Here is a 26803-nt window from a genome sequence, read left to right as displayed (position 1 = left end):
GTTCCCCACTGGTGAAAGTACTTGTGAAGCACTTGGGGGTGAATTTCCCACTTGTGTGTTTGCGGATGATCTCGGCAGAGACCGTCTGCTAATTGATTGTGAATCCCTGGAATATATTGAGCTACAGGGTGAATGTTGTTGTGAAATTGCCTTCTAGCACAAAAAATTTGGCATTGGCCAAGTTGTGATGAGTGGGTTGCTCCTTGTTTAAGTAGTACATTGTTGTCATATTGTCTGTTTTGATGAGAATGTGTTTGTGAACAAGAAGAGGTTGAAAATCTTTTAGTGCTAGCAGTTCTAAGTGATTTATGTGAAGTTGTTTTTGTTTGGTGTCCCATTGTCCCTGAGTGTTGTGATTGTTGAGATGTGCTCCCCATCCAATCTTTTATGCATCTGTTTTAAGAATGGCGTGAGACACAGGGTCTTGAAATGGCCACCCTTTGTTTAAATTTGTGGAATTCCACCACTGAAACGATGTGTGTTTGGCAGTCTATCAACACTAGATCTTGAAGATGACCATGTGCCTGCGACCATTGTTTTGCAAGGCACTGTTGTAAGGGCCGCATGTTTAATCTTGAGTTTGGGACAATGGCAATATGCTGTGGAACGATTGTACCCTTTGTAGACTTGGGCTTGCAAGTGCTCTTTGGGTGTTTAATATGGCTCCTAAATACTGCTGAATTTGAGCTGGTTGTAGGTGCGATTTTTGGTAGTTTATTGAGAACCCTAGTGTGTGTAAGGTGTTTATTACATAACGTATATGATATTGGCACTGTGTTTGACTGTTGGCTTTTATTAGCCAGTCGTCGAGATATGAAAAGACATGGATATGTTGTCTCCTTATGTATGCTGCGACTACGGCAAGGCATTTTGTAAATACTCTGGGAGCTGTTGTTATCCCAAAATGTAACACTTTGAACTGGTTATGTTTTCCTTGCATTACAAATCGGAGATATTTTCTGTGAGCTGGATGGATGGGTATGTGAAAATACGCATCTTTTAGATCCAGTGTTGCCATAAAATCTTGCAGTTGTAACAGTAGGACTACATCCTGTAGTGTCACCATGTGAAAGTGTTCCGATCGGATGTAGAGATTGAGAGTTCTGAGATCTAGTATTGGTCTCAATGTTTTGTCCTTTTTGGGAATGAGGAAATACAGGGAGTAAACCCCTGTTCCTTTCTGATGATGTGGCACAAGTTCTATGGCTTGTTTGAGTAATAGTGCCTGTACCTCCGTTTGCAACATTGAAATGTGTTGAGATGTGAGTGTGTGTGTTTTTGGGGGAATATCTGGAGGAGTTTGTGTGAACTCAATGCAGTAACCGTGTTGGATAATGGATAAAACCCAATTGTCTGTTGTGATGGGTAACCAGTGGGTATGTAACTTTTGTAGTCTATCTCCACCAGGGGAAGTGTGGTGAGGGAAGATGTGGATGAAGTCACTGTTTGGTATGAGTGGGTTTGCTTTGCAGGCTGGTATTTTCCTCTAGATCTGGGAAATTGTCCTCTGTAGGTTCCCCGAAACCCCCTCTCTGGTATTGCGTCTGGTAAGATGGTTTGGCTTGGGAGGTAAATGGCTCAGATGGTTGAGGTCTAAAGCCTCCCCTATATTGAGGCTTTCGAAATGAGCCTCTGTATTGGGTTGAATAAAGCGCCCCCATAGCTTTGGCAGTGTCGGCGTCTTTTTTCATTTTGTCAATGGCTGTATCAACTTGTGTGCCGAATAGTTGTTGCTCGTTAAAAGGCATGTTGAGAGCAGCCTGCTGAATTTCAGGTTTAAGGCCTGACGACCTAAGCCATGCGTGTCGCCTAATGGTGACAGCCGTATTAATAGTTCTTGCGGCTGTCTCTGCAGAGTCTAACACTGACCTGATCTGGTTGTTGGTGATTGCTTGTCCCTCCTCTATCTGCTGGGCTCTCTTCTGTTGGTCCTTGGGGAGATGCTGGATAATGTCATTCATCTCATCCCAGTGGGCCCTGTCATATCTGCCCATTAGAGCCTGGGAATTAGCTATACGCCATTGATTAGCTGCCTGTGATAACACCCTTTTACCCACAGCATCGAATTTCTTACTTTCTTTATCTGGAGGGGGTGCATCCCCAAAGGACTGGGAGTTAGCCCTCTTCCTTGCTGCGCTGACCACTACGGAGTCTGGGGGTAGCTGTTGGGTAATAAAAAGTGGGTCTGAAGGTGGTGGCTTTTATTTCTTTTCTACCCTTGGAGCTCTTGCTTTAACTGGTTCCTGGAAGATTTGATGTACATGTTTTAACATGCTAGGAAGCATGGGTAGACTCTGGTAGGTGGCGTGAGTTGAGGACAGTGTGTCAAATAAGAAGTCATCCTCAAGAGGTTCTGTGTGCATGGTTACATTGTGAAATGCCGTTGCCCTGGCTAGAACCTGTGTATATGAGGTGCTAACCTCTGAGGGTGATGGCTTTGATGGATAGCACTCTGGACTATTGTCTGAAACGGGATTATCATAAAGGTCCCATGGATCAGTGTCATCTTGGTGTGACTGTACAGAGTGTGATGGAGACTGTGCAGTGGGGGTAGCAGGCGGGGAGACAGTTAGGTGAGGAGAATGAGGACGAGGTGAAAACTGAGGAGCCAGAGAATTTTGTCTTGGTTTTGGCCCTTTGGCCGGTGGCTGATCAGTGTCCAAATGTCCATGAAAGGCCTCTTTGTTCTTAGAGGAGGTGCAGTAAGGATTTTGCTAGTGTCTTTATGAATTTGTATTCTGGCCTGTTTCTCGTCAAAATCCTCCATTTGTGTAAGTTCTTCCGCAAATTTATGGCTTTCTTTTAATTGCTTTGAAAGTCCATGCTCCTCGGTGTGTGACCGCGCTTTTGCGGCTCCGAAGCCGGCTTCTTCAGGATCGAAAGGTCTGAAGTACTTGTTGGCCTCAGCTCCGAGAGTGACTTTCAGGGGTTCGACTCGATGAGTCGGTGTTTTATAATTTTGGAGCCTGTGCCGCGGCTCGAGTCCGAAGGCTTTGTTGTTGTTGTGGCCTTTCTCGGTGGCGAAGATGTTGCTTGGTCACCAGTAGTATTCTTACGGGTGGAGCCATGGCCTTCTGGCAGTGGCGTCCCCGAGGCCTTGTATTTGGGCTTGGATGGGGTCGGGGCAAGCGTACTCACGTGCTGGCCCGCTGTTATTGGTCGGTCGATGTCGGACTCATGCTCGGAATCGGACCCCCAAACGGAGACAGCAGTGTGGATCATCTCCTCCTCTTCTGCGTCGAGGCATTCAGTGCTTCTGGATGCCATCTCTAACCTTTGCGCTCTTCGGTCTCTCAGTCTTTTTTGAACGGAAGGATCTGCAGGCCTCGCAAGTATCCTCTCGGTGATCTGGAGATAGACACAGGTTACAAACTAGATGTTGGTCTATGTAAGGATACTTGGCGTGGCACCGAGGGCAGAATCTAAACGGGGTCCGGTCCATGAGGCTTCGACAAGACTTTGTTAGGCTGACCAGGCCCAAGTGCGGAGCAGGTGCCCCGAAGGGCAAGTAGAGATCTGTATCCGCCGGTACCGAGGGGTCGATGATAGATGGTACTCGATCGAAAACAATACCGACGAATTTAGAGTTTGTATATTTTTCCGACTCGAACAACCGGAGTGAAAAGAAACAAGTCCAAACCCGATGGCAGAAAGAAAACAATCTAAGATGGAGTCGATGCCCATGCGCAATGGAGCCGAAAAGGAGGAGTCACTCGGTCTCGTGTCTCGAAAAGACTTCTTTGAAGAAAAACAACTTGTAAACTCCGAGCCCAACACTAGATGACAGGACCTGTGCACAGCATGTGTATCTGAGGCTAAACATGCCATCGAACATATATATCTTTGAATATTTGACTGTAAATATTACGCTGTCTGTGCTTTTCTTTTTTTTTTTTCTGCCACACAATAGCAAGGGCTGACCACTCACCTACAGATTGCACCATCTGACATCACAATAAAGTATAAAAGTGATTCGTCTTGGACAATAACTTGTTTTTATCCAATTTCTAGCACGAGCGAAACATCACACCATCTTTGGACTTCCATTGGATATCCAATTGTACTTTTTACTAAACACCAGCACCACAAACTATTGTTCTGGTTTCATCCACAAATTGTCATACTTGGCACGATAGACAAAACTACCATACCATCCTGCACACAACAATGCATCAAAGCCAAACAGCTGGCAAATTCAGGCCAAATCACCGGTACGGTGATGCCCATACCAAAATGTACCTAGGAGGCAGATACAACAACCATAAAGATAACACACCATCATGTGCACAGCATACCATCATAAAAAATGGGACTCAACTGTAATGCATTTATGAAAAGCACAATTCTCTGGCTGAGCAATTGAATCTTCTGTCCCACAAACAAGAGCAAACTGAAAGTCCTTTGGAACATCCAATCATATTGATAAAACATCAAATATCTTTCTAGAGTAAATCCAAGTGATCTTCACCTCAAGCCACTGACATCTTCTATTGTTCACACATCTACTAACCACACATAGCAGAACAGCAACAAAACAACCAACTCTATCAAATACTGCTTCCTCCAGTCCGAGCAATGGCCTTCCAGATCTGCAAAAAAGGATGCCTAAATAGAAGCTGAACAATGCCATAAAAAGTGCTAGCATTATACAGCTGCATCATACTCCATAGGCATTGCAGACATGTCTGTAGTTTTCATACTACGGACCACTGTGGAATAGGCATTTTTCTCCAGTACATACATTCTCTTAATGTCTCTTCGGACTGGAGGATAAAGACTTGGAGAAGTTACTTACCTTCAGTAATGCGCTTTCTCCTGATTAATGTATCTACCTGCAGACTCCTCCCCTCATCAATAACTCCAGATGGAGATTGGATCCAGAAAGCTTTCATAGATCTCCAACACAGGCAGGTGGCGCCTGCTCCACATGAGTGCCGAAAGTGATGCCATAGGGACGTTAGTGGAGCTTGAAAGCACCACCACCACCTAGGTGAAATCAGTTTCCAAACTGTTATTTTTCCCAAGCCAACAGGATGAGAACAACATCAATAACTTAATGGTGCAGTGCAAATAATACTTGGAATCTTATTATGGGCATTAAGTGCATGACTGACAACCACCTTAGACCTTAGGAAATAGTTTAGGACTATCATTCAAGAGGTGAAAAGAGTGTAGGATGGGTGAGAAATGTATAGTTAGGGTACCCACCAGAAAGATACTTAATCAAAGGTAAGTAACTTTTACTTCTGACAGATAATTCCACCTAGAGATTCCACTTTTTGAATAGATTTTCAAGCAGTACGCTACTTGGAGGAGGGATTTAGAGAAATGGTTATACAAGGGAGTCCTGGAGGATAGAACAAGCAATCCCTTCATACTTTAGAATTCAAGAACGAGTGCTTTGTAAATGTATAAAGGTATGCAGCGGTTGCCGCTATGCAGATTGCAGCCACAAGAACTCCACTGGCAAATGCTAAGGTACAAGATTTGGCCCTAGTGGAATGCACCCAATACCCTCTGGTGGTTCCTTATCGATCAGAGGATAGCACATCTTTAAAGCAAAGGATAATCCATCCAGATTCTATTCTCTTTGGATCACTTTTCCCTTTCTATTGCCTGCATAGCCTACGAAAAGCAGGACATCTATTATGAATTTCTTAGTGCAGTCAGTCTCTTCTCCTCCTCATTGGTGGAGTGCGGAGAGAGATAAAAGGAAGGAAGAGTGACTGACTGACCGAAGTAGAATAGGGGCACAGCCTTGGGCAGGAAAGCAGCTATGGTTCAAGAGATCACCTGAAGGAGTAACACAGGACTTTTGTTTGTTTATTACAAGAGGCCAACTGGTCATTGAAAAAGACTGGTAATTGAAAAAGCAAGCAAAAGGAGGATGGAAACTCAGCACTTGCAACTCACTAACCCGTCTAGCTGAAGTTCTGGAAACAAGAAAGCAGTTTTAATAGTAAATAATATCAACTGTCAACTGTGAAGAGGCTTAAACTGAAACCTCATTGAAATGGATAATACCTAATTGATTCATGATAACAGGAGCAAGGGAAAACCTATTTGTGAAACCGTTAAGAAAATCCAACACAGTGGGTGACTTAAAGAGGAATAGCAGTTAAGGCGGCTAGGTATCCATTGACAGTACACACAACACAACTGCGCTGAGCTAGAGAAAGGGCGAACCAGAGATTATCAGACAAATGGGCCTTCAAGGAATCCACATTGTTCTCAGCACACTAAGTGAGGAACATGTAACACCATCTCAAGGGAAAGACAGCAGACAGACAGAATTGCAGCTATCCCATCTGTAGGGAGCTAGAAAGAAGTCAGACGCCCCTGCTCAATCTCCAGGCATGAATGTGAAGGCTCTGGAGGTTGGGAGTAGAACCTGTCCCTCCAAATAGGAGAAAGGGTACATTTTGAGTGAAAGACTGAGCAGGTGCATAAGGGGAAGTGACGGAAATCTACATAACCCACCCTTCTCGGCCAGGCTGGTGTGATTAGGATGACTTGGGTGGTGTCTTGGTGAATATTCCCCAGGAGCCAAATAATCAAGTATGGGAGGAGGTTAAGAGTAAAATTCCACTTCAGCAGAAATGTGTGCACCCCATGCCGCCCACCCACCAACCCCTTCTGCCCATCCATGTTCCTTGCAGTGGGGTTGCTGCGGGGGCAAACAGCTCCACCTGAGGGTTACCGCACTAAACAAAGGTGCGGTGAGACATCTCCGGGTTGAGACTCCACTCCTCCATTCGTGATCAGCAATATGATGCTATCAGTACCTGCTGGCTCGGATGTTCAGAGAGCCCACCAGATGGCTTGCAACCATCTAAACTCCCTGCTGGTGAACCCAAAAACAAAATCTCAGCGACCGCAGACAGTAAGTTGAGCGTATAATACCTCTTTGTTGATCTGGACAGATCGACCATGAAGGGGTCGAAGAACTGCCTTGAGAGCTAACCAAATTGCCCTCAGGTTGAGTGGAATGATGTGCAGAAGATGCTCTTCCGGAGACCAGAGGAGTCTGACTTCCAGTTCCTCCAGATGAGCATCCCACCCCTGGAGTGGAGGTATTCGTTATCACTGTGGCTACAGCTGAAGAAGGTTTGAAGGAGATACCCATTAGATTCCCCTCCACACCCCACCATGTCAGCTCCATTGCAGCATACCAGGAGATCATAATAGTGTCTGACAGATCCCCGCTCCCCTTTTCTCCCCCAGTAGCTTGAATTTCTCCAAGCGAATATGACAATTCAACACTCTGAGGTCTATGATCTGCCAAAGAATGCTATCCTTCTTGGGAACAAGGGAGTACTGATAGCAGCACACCCCGACCAATATCCTGCTCTGGCACCAACTTCACTGTTCCTTTCAGCAGAAGATGTGGAGATGGTTCTCAGTTGAACCAAAGGGGCAAAGGGGTAGAATATGGGGGCTTGTTTTTTTGAAGGAAAGGCAGGGTGCGCCCTCTTTCCAAAATCTGAATGACCCACTGGTCCGATGTAATGTCCTTCAGGCCTCTAAAAAGAAGGATATTTAGCCTTCCACAGAAACCCTATGGGTCTATAAGTTGGAACTAGAGCTGCATCCCAGGAGGTGCAACAGATAAGGCAGGTTTGAGTGATTTAAGTTGAGTGACAGCCCGCAGAAAAGAGCTTTAGCCGAAAGCCTTTCTTTTTTCATTCCTTATCGGCAGGAGGAATGGAAAAACACCAGGACATTTGAATCACCAAACTCTCCAGTGAAGGATGAGGTGCAAGGAAGGGATGGTCACCAGGTGCAAAGCGATACAGTCTAGCTACAACCCTTATTGACTACAATGTAAGTGGTGGATTGTTCCAAGGCTGCTAAGATAATGTGAAGGAGGGCAGCATTGAAAGGGAGTAATGACTCTGAAGCCTGCGTGGACAGTTGAAGGATCTCCGCTGACATGTCCACTTTTGTCTCAAATTATGTCCGAGGAAGGCAAAGTACCTCCACTGCTTGCTCTCTGGTGAAATATAATTTCCAGTAGCTGCTGCTAGAGCTTGGATATCAGAGTCATTGGTTGAATAAAATTGCCTCTTCTGGATCCTTTCCAAAGGGTAAGAATAAGTTCCAAAAAGGTAATGGAGTGTGTACCTACACGAGCATTGTTCTTCCATCACGGTGTGAGCCCTCCCTATGAGGCCAGACAAAAGGAAGAATGTTAAAGTAGGCGTGGAGGGTTGATGCCTAAAGCAGGCTTAAAGAAGTCACCATAGGCATATGGGTGCCAATGCGGATAACCACACCGAAGGCAAGGGCAAAGAAGAGGCAAACAGCACCAATGGCAAGTCACCCAGTATAGGAACAGTAGCCACCCCTAAAAGTTCTTTGAGGTCCAAAGGCCTTGAGGGGGTATGGGGATGGTCAGTGATAGGAGGGGATATTAGCAGGGGACCATGGCCCATCTAAAAATGTTGAGCATGGCATTGAGAAATGCTGCAGGGTGCGATCCCAGAGTAAGAAATTCCCGAAAAGACTGGAGAAGAAAGCCTGGAAGCTGGTGTTTTTTGACATTAGGACCCTCCCCGGGAGTCGGCATTGGATCAATGAGGACTGCTCATGCCTTACTAGTGGAAATAGAACCTTTACCAGTTCCAGCAACAATGACAAATCCTTCGGGGTAGAAGAGCATCTCAGGCTCTTGCCCTTAAAGGGATGACATTTTCAAGATTCCCCATCCCCCTCTTCCTCTTTTACTTCAGTTTTGATCTCGAGGAGGAAGACTCCAACATCCTCAACCAAGGGCAGTACTTAGCATGCATACTGTGTATGAGTTGTCAACTGTTGGTGAAAGTCATGGTGCTCCGTGATGGACATATGTTCATCACATTTCTTGCAGGGCTTAAAGCCTGAACTTTTTTGGGGGTAGGAGGTGTTGAGAACTAGATCCCGTACCCCCACCCAACCCTGCTAGTTGCATTACAACATGGTGCTAATGTTGTGTGTTCGAAGCTGCACCGTTCCCACCTTGATGGACAAGAGGAAAGACTTTAGTGCTATGTGAATCACCTGCAACTTCAACAGGTAGGTGTGGAGATAAGTCTCCAGCGGAAAATCTGTCAGAATTTTCTTTTATGCCCCTCCCTCTGAGTTTCTTGAGAACCAGGACTGGCTTTGAGGATGCACAGGAAGGGCTTTGCTGACTTTCCAAACAGTCTTGGGAGATAGACTGTTTATTCTTAGAAGACAACTTTTTTTTTGTGGATTATCATATAGAGGATTATCTCCAGACAGAAGAACCAGAGGGAGGGGGAAGTGACCATTTTGAAGTCACCTTACAGGTCCGAGCTAAGAATAAATTGGCTTCTCGCTTTCTGGTGACATTTAAGTGCATGGAAGTATACAGGAGCTGCATGTCAAATAATCACGGCTAGGCCTGTAGTACTACATACAAATGTTGTGGGAATCCCAAAGAATCATCTTGTTATGACAACAGCGACAGGGCTTAAGCCCTGACACTTTAAGAAGGTGACATTTAACCTAGTTTGTAGTTGAAGCATTGTTACTTTTTTAAAGATTCAGGTCAGCACCAAAGAACTAGGCAGGTGTCTTTCACTTCCTGTGCAGGAGCCATGACTGGAGGCACCAGCATGTCCTGATACTGCTGGAGAGCTATTGTTCATAAGGTGAGCAATCCCCAGGAATATGTTGTCATTAGATGAGAGAAATAAGCAGAATAGTAAGGCACAGTAACAAAAAAATTGAAATAAGGGGAACAATAGGCCTACAAAGTATCAAATTAGTCTCACAAGACAGACTATTCTCCAGTAGAACACACAGACAAATTTAGTCTGGTCAGACAGTCTGGAGATTTTTCTTAGCAGTTCATTTCTGCGCCAGTAGGTGGCATTGTGTCTCTGCTTGGGCTCTGTCTCTTTTTTTTATTTATTTATTTATTTATTTATTTATTGATTATTATGTGAAAAAAATAAAAATAAAACCTAACAGAGGACAAGCCCAATGAACAGAGAAACATTGGCAATGTAACAGCGTTCCAGTCTATATCTGGGGTCCCAAACAATGGCACAGGAGCACCATAAGGGATGCCAGCCAATGTGCAACATCGAACAGTTCCAGTACTACCAAAGGAGCCCCAACTCAGCACTGCGGTCGTGTAAAACATAAACCCAGGAACGTATGTCATTAAACTAGGCATTCATGGGGCTAGGAACTATCACAAAACCAACAGGGACAGGGAGAGGGGAGGGCGGACAGAAAAAGGGCGCAGTAGCGTGCAACATCCAATCAGCTATGTATTTTAAGCACAGCACTGTTAGGGGGCGCTGGAGATCCGGATCGCTCAGCGTGCGGAAAATGGCAATTGGAAGCGTTACACAACCAGTCAGATCCACGAGGAGCCCGTCCCCGGCCCCAACACATAGCAACCATACGCTTAGCCAGCAGAAGAAGCAGGCCCACCAGTCTCCTATATGTCTGCCGCACCTCATCCACGCATCCAAGCCGGGCCACTCTGGGTGACGGGGGCAGTACCAAACCAGTCATCTCCTCCATCATATGAAAGACCTCCGTCCAAAAAGCGTGGACATCAGCGCACTCCCACGCGAGATGGAGAAATCCAGCATCAGGGGCGCAACACCGTTCACAGCACGCATCTACGCGAAGCCCCATAGAACAAAGGCCTCGTGGAGTGTAGTAGAGGCGATTCAGAAACTTGAAGTGGATCAGACGCAACCTATAATTGGGAAACAAAACTCATGTGCCCGCCACTCCTCCTCCGATATAGTCACATCAAGATCCGCCTCCCAGCGAGTCTTTGTTGACCCCACAACACCACCTTGCTGGACCTGCATACAGTTGTTCAATTTAGTAATGAGCCTGCGCGGCAACTGGGCGTGACACAGCACCTCCAAAGCCTGGCACACCAATAGAGTATCAGAAGAACCGCAGAAGCGGGCACGCAGCATGGCACAGACACGCAGAACATGCAACCGCTGCAGAGCAGTGGCACCACTGCCCCCAAGTGCCTTCGCCAGTGAAATCAGACAACCATCCACAAACCAGTCACCCAATACAGCTAGATGCGAATCCTGAAGGAAGCCACGCAGCCTCACACCCGGAAACATCTCCGCGTCCGCGACCGAGAAGACCGACATCGAGAAGGCAAAGGACACGCCCACCCCAGAGCGACGCATCAATGTAGCCCAAGCACGTGCTGTACAAGTCACAGTATCAACACCTCGCGTCCTAGGCCGGGAAGGGTTCCCAAGTATACGAGACAGGCCATCTGGCCACACCGCATCAGTCTCAGGAGCAAGATGCGGTAAGTAGCGGATTGGGCGCAACCAATAATAGACACAGCGAGCCTGAGCAAAAAGGTAGTAGAGCTCCAGATCAGGGGCAGCAAGGCCACCCAGCTCAAACGGAAGCGTCAGCTTCTCCCAAGCAATTCTGGGCTGCCGGCCAGCCCAGACCAAGCGTATCAAGGCAGAGTGAAGACGCTTTGTGAAACCCACTGGGAGCAGAAGAGGGAGGTTGACAAATACAAAGATTTTGGCAGGACCACCATTTTTGCAATAGCTATACGCCCAATGAGCGAGAGCGGCAGTGAGCGCCAAGCCTCAACTGTCTTCCAGCCACATCATCGCCTTACCATAATTGGCCGACCAGAGAGTCTCCACATCACAGCTCAACCAAACCCCCAGGTAACGCACTGGGCCACTCGTCCAACCAATCGGATACCAGGAAGGGAAGTCCGCCACCCCAGCCACCAAAGGCATCACCACAGACTTAGACCAATTGATCGCGATCCTAGAGAAAGTGCAAAAGCGCACAATTGCGTCCAACAAAAATCAAGATTCTACTGCGGCTCACGAACGTATATGGCAATATCATCCGCATACATAGATATTAAAATAGGCCCGCTGCCGGAACGGTAGTCCCATTTCACTGTGATGTTGTCTCAGCCGCGCCACAAGAGGCTCCATGGCCACAGCAAAAAGTAATGGGGACAAAGGGCATCCCTGGCGGGTTCCCTGAGCAACCGAGAAAGGGTCAGAAATAGTCCCATTGAGGCGCAGCCTAGCGGTGGGGGCCAAGTACAGCAATCGGATCAACTTCACGAATGACCCTGGCAAGCAACGCAAACATATACTCCCAAGCCAGCAAGTCAAAGGCCTTGGAAGCATCTAAAAACACTGCCGCCGCATCGTCTTCAGCCACAATAGAACCCACCACTGCAAAGAACGTTCGCAAATTATGTGACGTGGACCGGCCAAGCACAAACCCAGACTGATCTGGCAGCACCAACTTCGGGAGCAGCGGCTGTAGCCGCGCCACAATCATCTTAGCCAAGATCTTGTTGTCAATATTAATCATAGAAAGCGGGCGATAAGAGTCGCAGCTATATGGGTCCTTCCCAAGTTTAAGGATTGTAACAATCAAGGCCTCACGCAGGGAGGCGGGAAGAATCCCAGTCTCTATAGCCTCCGCGTATACCTCCAAGAGATTAGGAGCAAGAATTTCAGAATACCCCTTATAGAACGCAGGACTCAAGCCATCTAGCCCAGAAGACCTGTCTCCAAGTAGACTACGAATCACAGCAGTGACCTCCTCTACTGAAAAGGGGGCATCAAAATAAGAACTGTGCGCATCATCAAACCAGAGCAGGGCAATCTCTGAAAAATACTCCTGAGCCGCAGCAGCATCCTGCCCGGAAGGCTCCGCATTCAAATTCGCAAAAAAGGAGGAGAAAACCTTCATGACACCCTGCGTCCCAACAACGCGATCACCCTCATCACTGTCTATTTCAGTGACATAATTGCTGGCCCATGGCTTCCACAGCATGTTTGCCAACATGCATCCGGCCCTCTCCCCCTCGGCATATCGTCTCGGCCTGGCAAACATCCCCAGAAAACAGATCTCCTGAAGCGAGGCCTCCTCATACGAAGACACTGTACTCCAGAGAGCCGCAAGCACCGCACCCGACCAGTCCAGCACCAAGCGCCGCTCCAAATCCGCTATCCTTCCCTCCAGATCAGCCAATTCCCGGCATAGCGCCCTCAGTACACCATGCTGCTTCGAGAGGCACACACCCTGGATGACCACTTTAAAGGCCTCCCATAGAGTACCTGCAGAGCTCACAGATCCACTGTTCTCAGCGAAAAAATGTACGATAGCCTCACAAACCTCCTCCCGAAATACCTGATCCCGAAGCGCCCCCTGTGGCAGCCGCCACATAAACGTGCACTCCAACCCACAGGGCACCGCCAGAACTAATTTCACTGGCGAATGATCAGACAAAGTGCGGGCCAAATGCTCCACTGACAGTGCCCAGAGCTCCACATCTCGCGTGCCCAGCCAGCGATCTAAGCAGGACCAACTGCTGTGGGCATAATTAACACATGTTCATTCCCGCGCAGCACCATGTTTTACCCGCCAAAAATCCACCAGAGCACCCTCATCCATCACACATGCCAAAGCCTTTGCCGCAGCCACATGCTGCACCCTTGCCAAGCTCTCCTGGTCCGCAACTGGGTCCAGAAGGACATTGAAATCGCCCCCCCCCCCCAAAATAACCGCACCATTGCCCAGCGACTCCACCAAACGCCACACCTCGCGAAAGAACTCGGGGTCATCTGAGTTAGGACCATAGACGGACACCAGCCGACAGGCTCTATCCATCAGCATCGCGCTCAACAAGACATATCTACCATTAGGGTCGATCACAACCTTGCGTGTGCGCCACTGCAGACCCTCGTGCAGCAAAATAGCCACACCACATGTGTAGCTCGAGAACACCGAACAGTTAGATTCACCGATCCAGCCAGCCCTCAGCCTGCCCTGCGCAGAAGAAATGGGCTCCGTCTCTAACAGGAAGTGACGTAGAGGCCACAATATTTTCGCCACCGTCATGTGTTGACATCATTTTTTATTTGATATCTGACAGCGTCATCGGATTTGGAGCTCTTGGGATCAGATTATGCCAGTGTGTTGATTTCTAAGTTGGGATCTTTTTCGTATGGACCAAAAGAGTCAAATTCACAGAATAGGGTGGAAGGAGGTTTGGTGAAGAATCTGCAGTTAGGTACAAGTAAGCACCAGAATGAACACATAACTTGTTCTGATGGATACTTTAAACCACAGATTCCCCATTTTGTGAACAGATATCAGAACAGTAGCTCCCCAGAGGGTGGGTCTGTGGAATGGCTCATACCAGAAAGTCCTGCAGGACAGAACTAAAGGAAATGACACTCCCGCCAGGCTTGACTATCCAGAAAGTAGTGATTCGTGAACGTGTGAACCAACACCCCCATCACTGCCTGGCAGATCTACAAAACAAGCACTGCACGCTAACGCAGGGGTAGCAGCTCTGGCCCTGGGGGAATGAGCTAGCAGGCCCTCCGGAGGTTACTTCTTGACCAGACCACAGCCGATGTTTCTACAAAGAACTACCTATCTGGAGATGGTCCATTTCTCCATTGCTCTTCACTTGTTCACTTAAGAGAAACACACAAAGAGCTGATCATCCACCTCATCATCCTTAGTAAAACTGATATACAAACTCAGAGATCTATTTGGTTTAGGCAATGGAGTCTCTGTTCCTCATTGGAAGGATATGGAGGAGCAAAGAACATGGTCAGAGTAATTGACAGCCCAATGTGGAAAGGAGTTCCACCTTTGGAAGGAATGCTGCATTGGTCCTTAGCACCAATTTGTCTGGGAAGAAGGTGGTATACAATTGTTGGGCAGAATGAGCTCCCAGCTCACATAAGCGACGAGCTGACATAATTGCAATAGGGAACACATTCTTAAATGTGAGCAATCCCAGGGACCAGCGTGCACAGGCTCGAATGAAGTACAATTTAGGAATGTAGAACCAAATTGAAGTCCCACTGGGTCATCACAAAGTGTTTTTCAGGAAACATATATACACCAGCCCTTTCAAAAAATCACATCACAAACGGTGACTCAGACAAGATGGCTGAGGAGGGAACTGCAGAAAGGTCAATAAGGCTGACAGTTTAACTTTTTCCACAGCAGGGTCTTGCTGGGCTAGAGAAAAGGAATAAAGATGAACATCCGACAACTGGTTTTTTAAGGTTTAAAGAACATTCTACAACACAACTTCTCCCACTGCCCGGCATGCATGGATTTGGACGACGGACATCTGGCTGCCATAACGACACTGACTACCTCGGGAGGGAGGTAATAAAGAAGTCAACTGTGTCACCCAAATGTCTAAGCATGGGGGTGTAAGGTGTGCAGGACCCCGTTCTGCTGCTGCCACAGATTCTCCCGAAGAGGCAGCCAGATTGGAAGACACATTCTTATGGCTACAAGTTCTGGGTACCACACTATCCTGGTCCAATCCGCAGCCACTAGAATGACTTGGGCCAGGTTGAACATGATCTTCGGAACTTTGGAAAGGAGAGGTAGAAGAGGGGAGGAATATAGGATTATCAAGCCTTGGGAACTTTGCAGAGCCACGTTTCGAGACTGCGCATTATTGGCAGTAGCAAAAGGATTAAGATAGGGTTCTCTTAATTGCTGGATGATGCCCTGTATCATCTCGATGTTTAGCCACAGTTTGTGATCCACCAGGTAATACCACCTGAGTTTGTCTGCCCTGAAGTTTTAAGATCCTGCCAAGTGCTATACGAGGGAGATGCCCTAATGACTCAGACAGTTCTAGGCAACATGGCACAGGGCCCCTTACCAGCACCCCACCCTGATTGTTGCAGTACATGGTGCTGATGCTGTGTGTCAAAACCTGTACCATTCCCACCTTGATGGACGAGAGGAAAGATTTTAGTGCAATGTGAATTACCTGCAACTTCAACAAGTAGGTGTGGAGATAGGTCAACAGGGGAATCTCTGCAAGAGTTCTCTTTCATGCACCTTCACCTGAGGGCCTCTCCAACCCACCAACTAACCACCCATCACAACCATTAGTTCTGGGTTGGGGATGGAGAGGCGTGTGCGGTTCAGTAACCTCCACTGCAGATCGTTCACAATCTTCTCTGACACCTGGACAAAATCTGGGAGGCTCCCCTGGTCCTGAGATTTCAGATCCCACTGCAGAGCCTATATGTGCCACTTGGCATTGTTCACTACCAGGATGCAGGAGGCCAAGAAGTCTATCAGCCTCTCTCACTGAGACATAGGTCGAAGGTTGAAACATTTGATCATAGCCAGAATACCCTGGACTCATTAAAGCAGATATAAGACTCAAAAGAGGACTATGTCCAGAATGGTTCTAAGTGAAGGGATTCTCTGTGAAGGAGGCAGGTATGACTTTGGCACGTTGATGCTAAATACCAGGGATATCAACAGGTTGGCCATCGTCTAGAGGTGGTTCACAACCATTTGAGGGGAGTCTGCCATTAGCAAACAGTCATTGAGGTATGGGATAACAAGTATTCCCAACCTCCTCTGATGGGTAACAAACACCACCATCACTTTCGTGAACACCCAAGGGGCACTAGTGAGGCGAAAAAGAAGCAGGGAGAATTAAAAGTGCTTGCAGCCAATCTGAAACCGCAGGTAGCATCTGTGTGGATTGCTGGACAGGAATGTGAAAACACGCATCATGCAAATCTAATGCCACCATCCAGTCCTCTTGATCCATGACAAACGGAACTCGTGCTAAAGAGAGCATCTTAAACTTGTCCTTCTTGAGAAAGAAATTGGACGGAGGCCTATGTCCTTTTTTGGCACTAGAAATTATCGGGAGTAGCAGCCAGTCCTAACCTACCTCGGATGTCGGTATCCTCTTTATAGCTCACTTCTTTAAGAGAGAGTGCACTTCTTTCAGAGAATGAAGAAGTGGTCCTCCAGAAGCCGTTGTTATGTAGGCTGCACATCTGGAGGGATGGAGAGAAAGGGCAGGGCATAAAAGTGCTGAACAGTTTGGAGCACTTATCTGTCTGATGGGATGCTCTGCCATCCATGGAGGAAACAAAACAGGCGACAGTGTGCCACTGAGGGTAATTTGAAGGCGTTTTGCAGCAGGAGGAAGGGCAGGGAATTGGGTAGTTCATTGCCCTTTGGGGCCTAGACGCTGCTGGCCGGACCCCTGACCTCTAACATGACAGAACTGGGAGGTCCCTGAAGCTCTCACAAAAGGGCATTATTGTAGGGCAGACTATTGTGCGGGTAGTGCAAGGCCAAGAGTGCGATCTGTTGGTTTGCTTTCTTTGAAGCTCTCCTGTGCCAAGTCCACCTTGCATACAAAGAGAGGGGTTCTACCATTTGGCATATCTAACAGGGATTGTTGGATATCTCTGGAAAAGCCTGTTGATCTTATACATCATGTTATGTTCACCAAGTGTTTAATAGCCGCCGGAACGACAGTACATGGCTGGTTTGAGGTAGATTCAGTGGTAATGAATTCCACAGTCTAGCTCCAAGATACAATATTGATCTTCCTTCCCATTTGGCTTTTTTACTGGGGGAATGACAGCTAGGGCCTTGGAGGATGATCTAAGATGTCTGGTAGGTTTGTAAAAAGAAGCCAGGGTTCGCAATATTGGGGGGCCTTTGCCATATACCTCTCTATGAATGTAACAAAAAGTAACAAAGATTTTAATTGTATCCGTTGCTCCAAAGGAAGCCGGAGCAACGTTGATAAAGCTGATCTGGTTGATTCATGCCTGGGTAGATTGAAGAGAAGGCGGGCAGTAGTGTTCTGCACCACCTGCAATTTCTTCATAACATATTTTGGTGCACCAAGAAACAAGGCGTTTCCATAAACCAGCCGAGAGATTATTAAGGCTGGTATGATGAGCCTCTTTGCAATGAACGTAAGTATTTTAAAAATCTTTCTAAGAAGTCTGAGTATGCCAAAAAAGGAGGAGGATATTTTTTTCGCTTGATGACTTATGGTTAACCATGGATCAAACCATACTCCCAGACTCTTAATGCTTTCTTTGGGCAATGGAAGATCTTCTAATGGTTGAAAAACTGGGTAGATTAAGTTTGGTTTTAACCTGGTGACCCAGAAACATAACCTGTCTTGTCTCCATTCAACTTAAGTCTACAGCTGGACATCCATTTGGAGATTGCCTGTAGACAAGGAATGAGCCGAGAATTGGTTGAGTTATGATCGGTAGAAAAGGATACCACAAGCTGGGTGTCATCTGCATATGACACTACAGAGAATCCATAGGGCTCCACTACTTTTGCCAGAGGGGCCATATAGATATTAAATAACGTAGGGCTCAAAGAAGAGCCCTGAGGCACCCCCCACGTACTCTTAAAACAGCTCAAATAAAAGGAACGGTCCAAAACTTGAACATTTCTCTGTAGTAAAATATTGTGCTCCATTGTGTCAAAGGCGGCACTAAGATCGAGAAGCACGATTGCCAAGACCAAGCCCTGATCTACATGTTTCCTAACTTCTTCAGTGACTGCGATTAATGCAGATTCCGTACTATTTAATGGTCTAAAGCCCATTTGAGATGGATGGAGAATGTTATTTTTCTCCCAAAAACTCGAAAGATGAGTATTACCATGTTTTCCAAGTACTTTGGCAAGGGATGGCAGCATAGAGATTGGTCTATAGTTGCCAGGGATGAGTGGATCCAGGCTGGGCTTCTTAAGCAACGGCTTCACAATTGCATGTTTCCACTGTGGAGGAACTGTGCCGAATGATAGTGACATGTTCAGCAGCTCAGTTACCACAGGGACTATTATTGAAGCCCCTTGTCCTAAGATTGAAGGCTGGCTGGATCCTGGGGAGACCCTGATTTAAGGATGGTCAATAGTATAGAGACCACTTCAGGAGAGAGGGGAGGAATATATGTAAACCTTGCTGCACCCTTGGAACACTCCTCATCTACCGCTTGGGGACGTTGGGTATCTACTGGAAAGGTTGAATAGATATCTGCAATTTTTTCCTGAAAAAAATCCAGTTAAGTCATTACTATGTTTATGCAAGGCTTCTACAGTGTCTGTGGAGAGGTAAATTCTTTTAACAGGAGAAAGATTTCCTTCGGGGAGTTAGAGCTCTGTTCGATTTTATCTGCATAAAATGCACTTTGGGCTGCTTTAATTTCAGCATGAAACCTTCTGACAGCCTTCCTATACTCATCTTTAGAGGAAGTCTCATAGGATTTTCTCCATTTTCGCTCCAGCCGCCTACATTCCCTCTTTATTAGGCTACGATGTTTGGAGAACCAGGGGGCACTTTTTTCTTATGTCCACTCGGCCTTAACGTGTATGGAAGGATTGTGTCTAAGCTTTTGCTAATCCAATTATTAAATTAGTCTAAAGATGTAACCATATTCCCATTCAATGTGGGTTTTGAACTCTTTAAGATGCCAATCCATTCTTTAGTCTTAAGCATATGCTAGCGCCTATAAGATTGGATAATGCTTTGGGGGGTGTTTACAATACTGGAAGGGGAGGGGAGAGAGAGATTAGATAATGATCGGACCAGGCTAAGGAGGTGATGGGCAGGGCAGTTAAGTCATCTGTATTACTGAAAACTAAGTCAATGGTCTGACCCTTGATGTGTGTAGGGCCCCTGATCAGTTGTGTGAGATTTAAGGCCTCCATATCTAACAGAAGTCTCTTAGCAGCTGCATTCTCTAAATTCTCTGCGTGAATATTAAAATCTCCAAGAATTGTGAAATTTGGCATGTCACAAATTAAGTCTGCCTCTTACTCTGGGAAGGCTTGAAGAAAATGCAATGAAGAGCCGGGGGCGATACACTAAGGCCAGAGAAACTATATTGAGTATTTAAAGAGAAGGAAAAATACATACTCTCACAATCTAATAACTTAAGTGGATGGGTGGTGACTTTAACTGAATCCTTGACAATAATGGCAATACCCCCTATTTTCCCAGAGACTCTGTCATGCCTTATGATTGAGTACTTATTAGGTAGAGCCAGGGAAATATCAGGAGCTGAGCCCTCATGGGGCAATGTTTCCGTTAGGAACAGGGCTGTAGGTGTTAATTCATTAAGTAGAAGATTGATATCCAGTTTGTGGGCAGCTAAAGATCTACAATTGGCCAGGAGAAACAAGCTATGTGGCGCTTTATGTGATACCGGTATGTTCTGTATCACAGGTTGGGGGGGGGGATCTACCACCTCTACTATAGGGCCAGGTAACTTCCCTGGCAACAGTTTGTTCATTACCTTTGGCTCCTATATTAAATCTAAGTGAATGGAGAAATTCAGCATCATATGTAAGCCTACCTATGTTAATATGACCATAGTTGCTGGCCCCTGGGCGCAGTCTGGCATGGAAGGGCACAGACAAGCTTGCCTTTGGCACGGCCGCTGTGCGGCCCCAGCATTGAAGGTTTTTAAGTCCTCAGATAACAGGAGGATCAGATGGCTAGACTGCTGACCTCTTAAGTGTGCTTCTGAAGAGGTCGAAAAATGGCTGCCATCTCAGTACACTGAGACCGGCAGACACAATCCTTCCTCAGAGTGTAAAATGGCCTTGTTTAAAACACTGATAAGTCTAGTTGTGAAAGTTGTAATCCCAACAGAGTAAAAATGAATAAAAACACTGTTCCTTAAATTTAAAACACCATCTGCCTCTGAACATGGACCATGGTTTGTAAAATCAATAACCCTTCCCCAAATAGCAAAAAGAGTGCCAAAAAACGAATATAGACTGTTGAAAACTAAATAAATGAAAAGGCTGTCACCTGCAGCTGCAAATTCAAAGATATTCCGCTGCATCCTCCACTACTACTGTTTAGTCTCTCCGGCTCAGACGCTCGCAACTCGTGTGCTGTAAACCACACTTAGTGTAGTGCGGTTTCTGTTTCGGTACACGTCCGCCATCATGACACTCAAGCACCACAGAAGTATCAACTACCCTACCCAGACAGTGGGCAGACCTGATCTGATCTGATTACATACTTCATCGGGTCTTCACCATCCTGGATTATTTGTTAGAGCTTTGCATAAGGGTCATTTGGGACTACAGGCAAGATCCTGCTCATCATATCCCACGAACGGTGCATGTAATGCCCCTGGAGGCAACTCGTTTCGACTCTCTCTTTGGCAGGATGGCTGCAAATGAACTTGAGTTGAGGTGACTGGTGGAAGCCTGAACCTCTAGCCTTTCTGGTGCTGGATGCTACAGGAGGAAATATGAGGCCCCCAGAGCTAGTTTGTGCTGTCAGGCTAACTGTTTATTAAGAGGAAGCAAGATCCTTTCTTTGCCCTGTTGCCCAAGAGGATATCTGAGAGGGTTTTGTTGAACAGGAGCAGTGGTTCTGAGGAGGTCTGCATTAACTGCAGGGTTTCAGTGAGTATATTTATTGTAATCTTCACTGAGGAAAGTTGGAGATCAAGAATATCTGCTGCTCTTTTAATCACCATGGCGGAAGAAGCAGATTACGCTTTGGAGGGGTCAGGTGGGGAATTAAGTCCTGTCTCTGGACAGGTGTCAAGATCACTGGCCTCCTGGAAGTCCCCAAATAGATTCTCACCCTCATATAGCGGAGACTCATCATCACCATCGTCCTGTGGCTCGGGGTTTAAAAATCTATGTGGCGAAGGAAGCATAGTGGAATCCAAATGCTGTGGAATATGTTGACTTCAGTCAAGGTTGTGGCGGATTTGCTTCAAAGACTGAAAGGGCTATGGGTATCTACTCTGGCACCAGCAGCGTTGGCTCACGGTGATCTGGCACAGGAGAAGAACTCACAATAGGCATCTGCCCCAAAATTGGGGCAGACCCAGGAGTGGGGGTGAGAGGCAAAGTTGGAGTCCGGGACTGATTCGCTGCTGGTATTCTGACTGGAAACCTCAGATAAAACATGCGGTCTGAAGGCGCACTAGAAAGGTACTGAAAACTTGCAACACAGCCTCTTTGAATGCCTAAATCTGCTGCAGTGTCACAGAGGGACCAAGAAACTTGGTCTGGATTGTGACTGATGTGGGAGTTGAGTCTCCTGCTGGCGACCAAGATCTTGAGGTACCATGATGCTCATGCAACATCTCCTGACAAGAGTGGCAGGAGGGGGAGGGGGAAAGGGGATGTTTTGACTTCTGTTTCTTCTTTATTGACTTATCTGAAGACTTGGAGTGGGATGAAGGTCTCTCTGAAGCGGCCGTGGGACCGATAACGTGTCCATGTATTCAACTTAGATTGGGACTATCTAGCTTTTCTACAGTGCTCAGTGACAGAGTTTGGCCTTACGGTCCTAGATGGCTTTTGGGTTCATCAGAGTAAATTAGTCACATGGTTTTGAGAAATGCGAGGAGCCAAGGCACCTTGTGCAGCTCAGTCACAGATGCTTGTTCAATCCCTACAGGCAGAAGATTTGTCCCTTGCATACTGGTAGAAGTTTTGAAGAAAATGTTTCCTCTCAAGTGGCAGAAGTCTAGGAAGAGAACTTTGGATCCACATCGGAAGGCACAGAAAGAAAGGTACAGAGGACGACCCATGGAGGTTGCAGTCACTTAAGGGGCAGAATGTAGCTGATGGGGAGCTGCACAATGCCACTTACTGGCACACCTGGGAATTGCCAAGAACAACCTCCAGCTTCAGTCTGGCACCTGGGGGCATTCAGAAGGTAAGGAAACTGCAGTTGGATATATCCATCAGAATAATTTCTTTCTTCAACTATTGTCAGCTATTGCATTTTCCCTCTGCAACCAATTTAGAGACTCCTTGAAGAGAACCACCACTTAGAAAACTGTTGCTTAAGCAAAGTGTATTCAAGAAGGATAGACTAACAGCAAAACCATGTTCCTGATTTAGTGGTCATTGTTATTCGGATAAGTAAGCACCCCTCAAATTCAGTGACACTTTACCTCATGTGGTGTGTCCTTCGGGCAAGGTAGGCGCTGTCCCCGATCCAGGAGCTCAATCAGCCTCACCACTGTCATCTGCCCCTGCGTGACCCCAATCATCTCCATGAATTTCTATAGAATGTAAAAAAAGAAAAACCAGTTTGTTAAGAGATGTAAACACACCATCGCATTTTTTTGCTTTGGAACAAGAAGCAACTTTCTTGGTCTCTTATGCTCATAATTTGCTCACTGTCCACACCACTGCATTCACTTTAGCGTCCAAGAGCCCAAACATCACCTAAATGTGTTCCCACTTTAGCACCAACAAGAGAGTCACAGATCTGTCAAAATGATGTGATGTCAGGGAAACCTTTGCTGCATTTTGAGATTATCTCTGCATTTCATAGCTTTTATACATACCAGTAGTATTTCTTCCCATAAAAAACAAACATTTAATTTTACTAGTATGAATATAAAGCTGAAATAATGTACGTCATCTTAAACATTTAAAAACAAAAATACTTTGAAAGTGTGAAAATTCCTCAACTGTACACTGTTTGCAGTTCAATGAACATGCACCTCTCCATTTTGCACCTGAAGATTGCGTACCCAGCAATAACAATATTTCAACAAATGCTATATTCATCCTGCAGTGTAACAGAACTCTGAAAAGTCACCAAGTATTAGACAGAAACCAAGAATGTTTTATAACAAGAACAAGAGCCGGACAATGGTGCATCTATCCAAGAAAAGCCAATTTGCTCAAAATGGTATAACTATTCGTTCCTGTGTGTGCCCCCTTGGATGAACTTAATTTGAGGGTGATTAGAAAATGCCAGGAGGTAATACAAATTTTAAGAAAAACATTATTAGTACCTCATAGGTAACATCTTTTACTGCAGGTTTTTCAGCTTCTGAATAATGAAAATCTACATCCATAAAAAACTTAGTTTGCAGCAAAATGTGGCTTAAAATAGTATTTGCCAAATAAAGAGTTAACGTTCTCTAAACATACTCTGAGAAGTACATATGAGTGTTTAATAGGTCTTACAGCATTCCTCCCTTCAAAGTCAAATAGTGTAAACTGCATGGCACTTGACAAAACAAGATTCAAACCCTTCAGTTTGATCATATAACTAAGATCAAAGAAAGAAAGATCCCACCTTGAAAGGACTTGCTATGTGAATGTCTCTTCTTTTGATTTACTCATTATTCAAATAAAAAGCACAGCACAACTAGAGGCCAGGTCATCAAACCACACTCAAAGTACATAAACCAACTTAATACTCACCGCGAGGGGGCTCTCACTAGTCTCACAGTATGTCAGAAGTTCATAAAGTGTCACCCCAAAGGACCACATGTCTGAAGCGTAGAAAAATTTACACTCCTTTAGACACTCCACAGCGTACCTAAACATGGATGGGACCAAAACAAACATAAGCCTATTTGATCGGTGAAGAAAATCAGACTAGCTGGTCAGCCCAAAAGACTATATCAGTCACTAAATTGGAACAAAACGGGCTTACAGGAAAAAAAGAAAAGAGTAACATAGATAGGCCTAGCTGTAATAAACTATTAACAAACTTTATAAACTGAATTTGATGTGATGGATATTTTCCTTCACAGGCCTTGCACAAACTTAACAATACACTTCATCTTCACGTTTACATTACCAGAATACTGGACTGTCTCCATCTTCCCGCACCCGGTAGTATTCATGGCCCTCTGGAATAGCCTTAGCCAGGCCAAAATCTCCAATCTTCACCACATTTTCATTCTCCACCAGCACATTGCGAGCAGCAAGGTCTCTGTGGATGTAGTGCTGGGAGTGCAAATAGGCCATTCCCTGCAAAAGGAGGAAAGAAATTACCTACAGTAACTACAACTCTTCAGTGCTGATATCTTTGATAACAGTCACATGCTTTAATTATGTATAAGGCCCAAAAGAACAAGTTACTTACTTTCGGTAACGCTCTTTTTATTGTATATTCAATCTAACAGCCAATTAATTTCCTTCAGAATATCTCCAATAGCCAGAGTGGATCCAGAAGATTTAAACAGCATTGCTGCTGCACACTGGTAGGTGGTAGCATGCAGCTCTGCACTGAACTCCAACTTGGAAATGATGATAAAGCTACAAAAAGTGCCACCTCTGCACGTCAATGTCAGTTTCTCTCTTGTGTCTACCCATGCCCTCGGACACAGACTGCAACAAAAATAAGAGGTATCAATGAGCAGATCTCTAGCCTGGGAACTTTTTAGAGGAAAAAGACCATTCCACAGGACGAGGAGGTGGGGGGGCAGTGAAAAATCTGCAGCTAGAGTATCCACCAGAAAGAGTGTTACCACAGGTAAGTAACTTTTTCTTCTGAATGATGCTTCTAACCACAGAACTCTCACCTTCAGACTAGATATCAAAGGAGTACCTCCCTAGGTGGTGGATCTGTGGAATGTCTCAGATCAAAAAGTCCTACAGGAGCAAATAGCAAAATGATCTTCTCGCTGGATCTTGCCACCAGGGCAGCAGTGCTTCATGAAAGTGTGCACCTACGCCCACGTCGTGGCTTGGCAGATGTCAAGAACAGGCATTTCATGTGCAAAGGCAGTGTTGGCAGCCTTGGCCCTGGTGGAATGGGCCTCAGACCTACTGGAGGCTGTGTTACTTGGCCAGAGTGTAGCAGCTCTTAGCACAGAGGACTCTCCACCTTGACACAGTCCTTTTTTGCACCGCCTCACCTTTCTTTTGCCCCAGAACCCCATAAGGTTTTGTCATCCACCCAATGGTCTTTGGTAGATCAATGTAAAAGCTCAAATCACTATTGAAAAGGTTTCTCCTCTTCTGTTGGGAGAGATGGATTGCCAAACGTAGAAACCAGACACTACCTTTGACAAACAGGCCGCCCTGGTCCTCAAACCACTTTATCTGGGAAAAAGGTGGTGCAAGGTCGCTGTACTGAAAGAAATTGGACTTCACTCACGCGACGAGCCAAAGTTACTACAGCGAGGAGCAAGGTTTTCAGTCAGAAGATGTGGTAAACAGCTGTGCATTGGTTCGAAGGGACTACACATGAAGAAAGTGAGGACCAAACTGAGATCCCACTGAGGAATCACGAAGGGTCTCATGGGAAACACGTCAAACCTTTTAGAAACTTTATCACAACAGTTGAGTTGAACAAGGACAGCTGGTCTAGCGATTGTGAAAAGGCTGAAACGGCAGACAAATAACTTTAATGGTGCCCCGTTAAGTCCTTGCACACTAGAAATAAAACAAACAAGATACTGGTGTGGTACAGGTCTGCATCGCAGGTGCTACACCAGGCCACAAACTGGTCCCAGTGCCTGGCGTAGACAGACTTTGTGGCAGAACGCCTGACAGCAAAGGGTGATATCCACAATTTTGTGAAGAACAGCGAATGCAGTCAACTGCTGCTGCTCAAGTTCCACGTATGGCGGTTTTGATTTTGCAGTTTGGGTATAGAACCCTGCCCCACCACTGAAAAAAGGAGATCCTCCCGAAGAAACAGTCTGACTGACTGGAGGAGAGATGTTCATGGCCAGAAGTGCCAGATTCTATTTGACCAATTTGGAACGACTAGGATGACTTGTGCCTGGTCATTCCATATCTTGTTTGAATCACAGGACAGGAGACGCAGTGGCTCGACTCCATCCAGAATCCATCTATGAGAGAGAGCATTCTTGGGACCTCCAGCATGCAGAGGTTTTGACATTGCATGCCCTCGTGGTGGCAAGAGATTAAGCCAGGGTTATCACCATTGCTGGAAGATTCCTCAGAGATTAATGGTCATTCGTTACCCACCAGTTGCCGCTGCATGAAACATCTGCCTTTACGGTCAAAGACCCCTCTAGGTGGTTCACAACTAGGGAAATGCACTAACGCTCGAGAGATGAAGTGCCTCTTTGCACAGGACTGTACACTGCCCTGGTTGTTCCTGTACCAGATGACGATGCTCTTGTTCAGGAGCACCTGAATCACCTTTCCTTTAATGGACAGCTGAATGGTCCACAACTCCCAACAGGCTGATGTG

General features: G+C 46.1%; 1 protein-coding gene across 2 annotated transcripts in view; it reads right to left on the bottom strand.

The window, feature by feature from the left end:
- TYK2 (tyrosine kinase 2) overlaps positions 1-26803 on the bottom strand; it is a 579821-nt gene that overhangs the window by 11809 nt on the left and 541209 nt on the right. For both annotated transcript variants that reach the window (XM_069231824.1, XM_069231825.1), the window contains exons 21-23: positions 24431-24603; positions 24049-24166; positions 22779-22889 (exon numbers count right to left, since the gene is read on the bottom strand). In XM_069231824.1, the coding sequence (XP_069087925.1) occupies positions 22779-22889; positions 24049-24166; positions 24431-24603 (402 nt within the window). The remainder of the gene's footprint in view (positions 1-22778; positions 22890-24048; positions 24167-24430; positions 24604-26803) is intronic.

Source organism: Pleurodeles waltl, chromosome 4_2, assembly GCF_031143425.1.
Source record: "Pleurodeles waltl isolate 20211129_DDA chromosome 4_2, aPleWal1.hap1.20221129, whole genome shotgun sequence".
Lineage (NCBI taxonomy): Eukaryota > Metazoa > Chordata > Amphibia > Caudata > Salamandridae > Pleurodeles > Pleurodeles waltl.
Note: the sequence above shows the minus strand (reverse complement) of the source record. Positions and strands in the feature narration are given on the sequence as shown.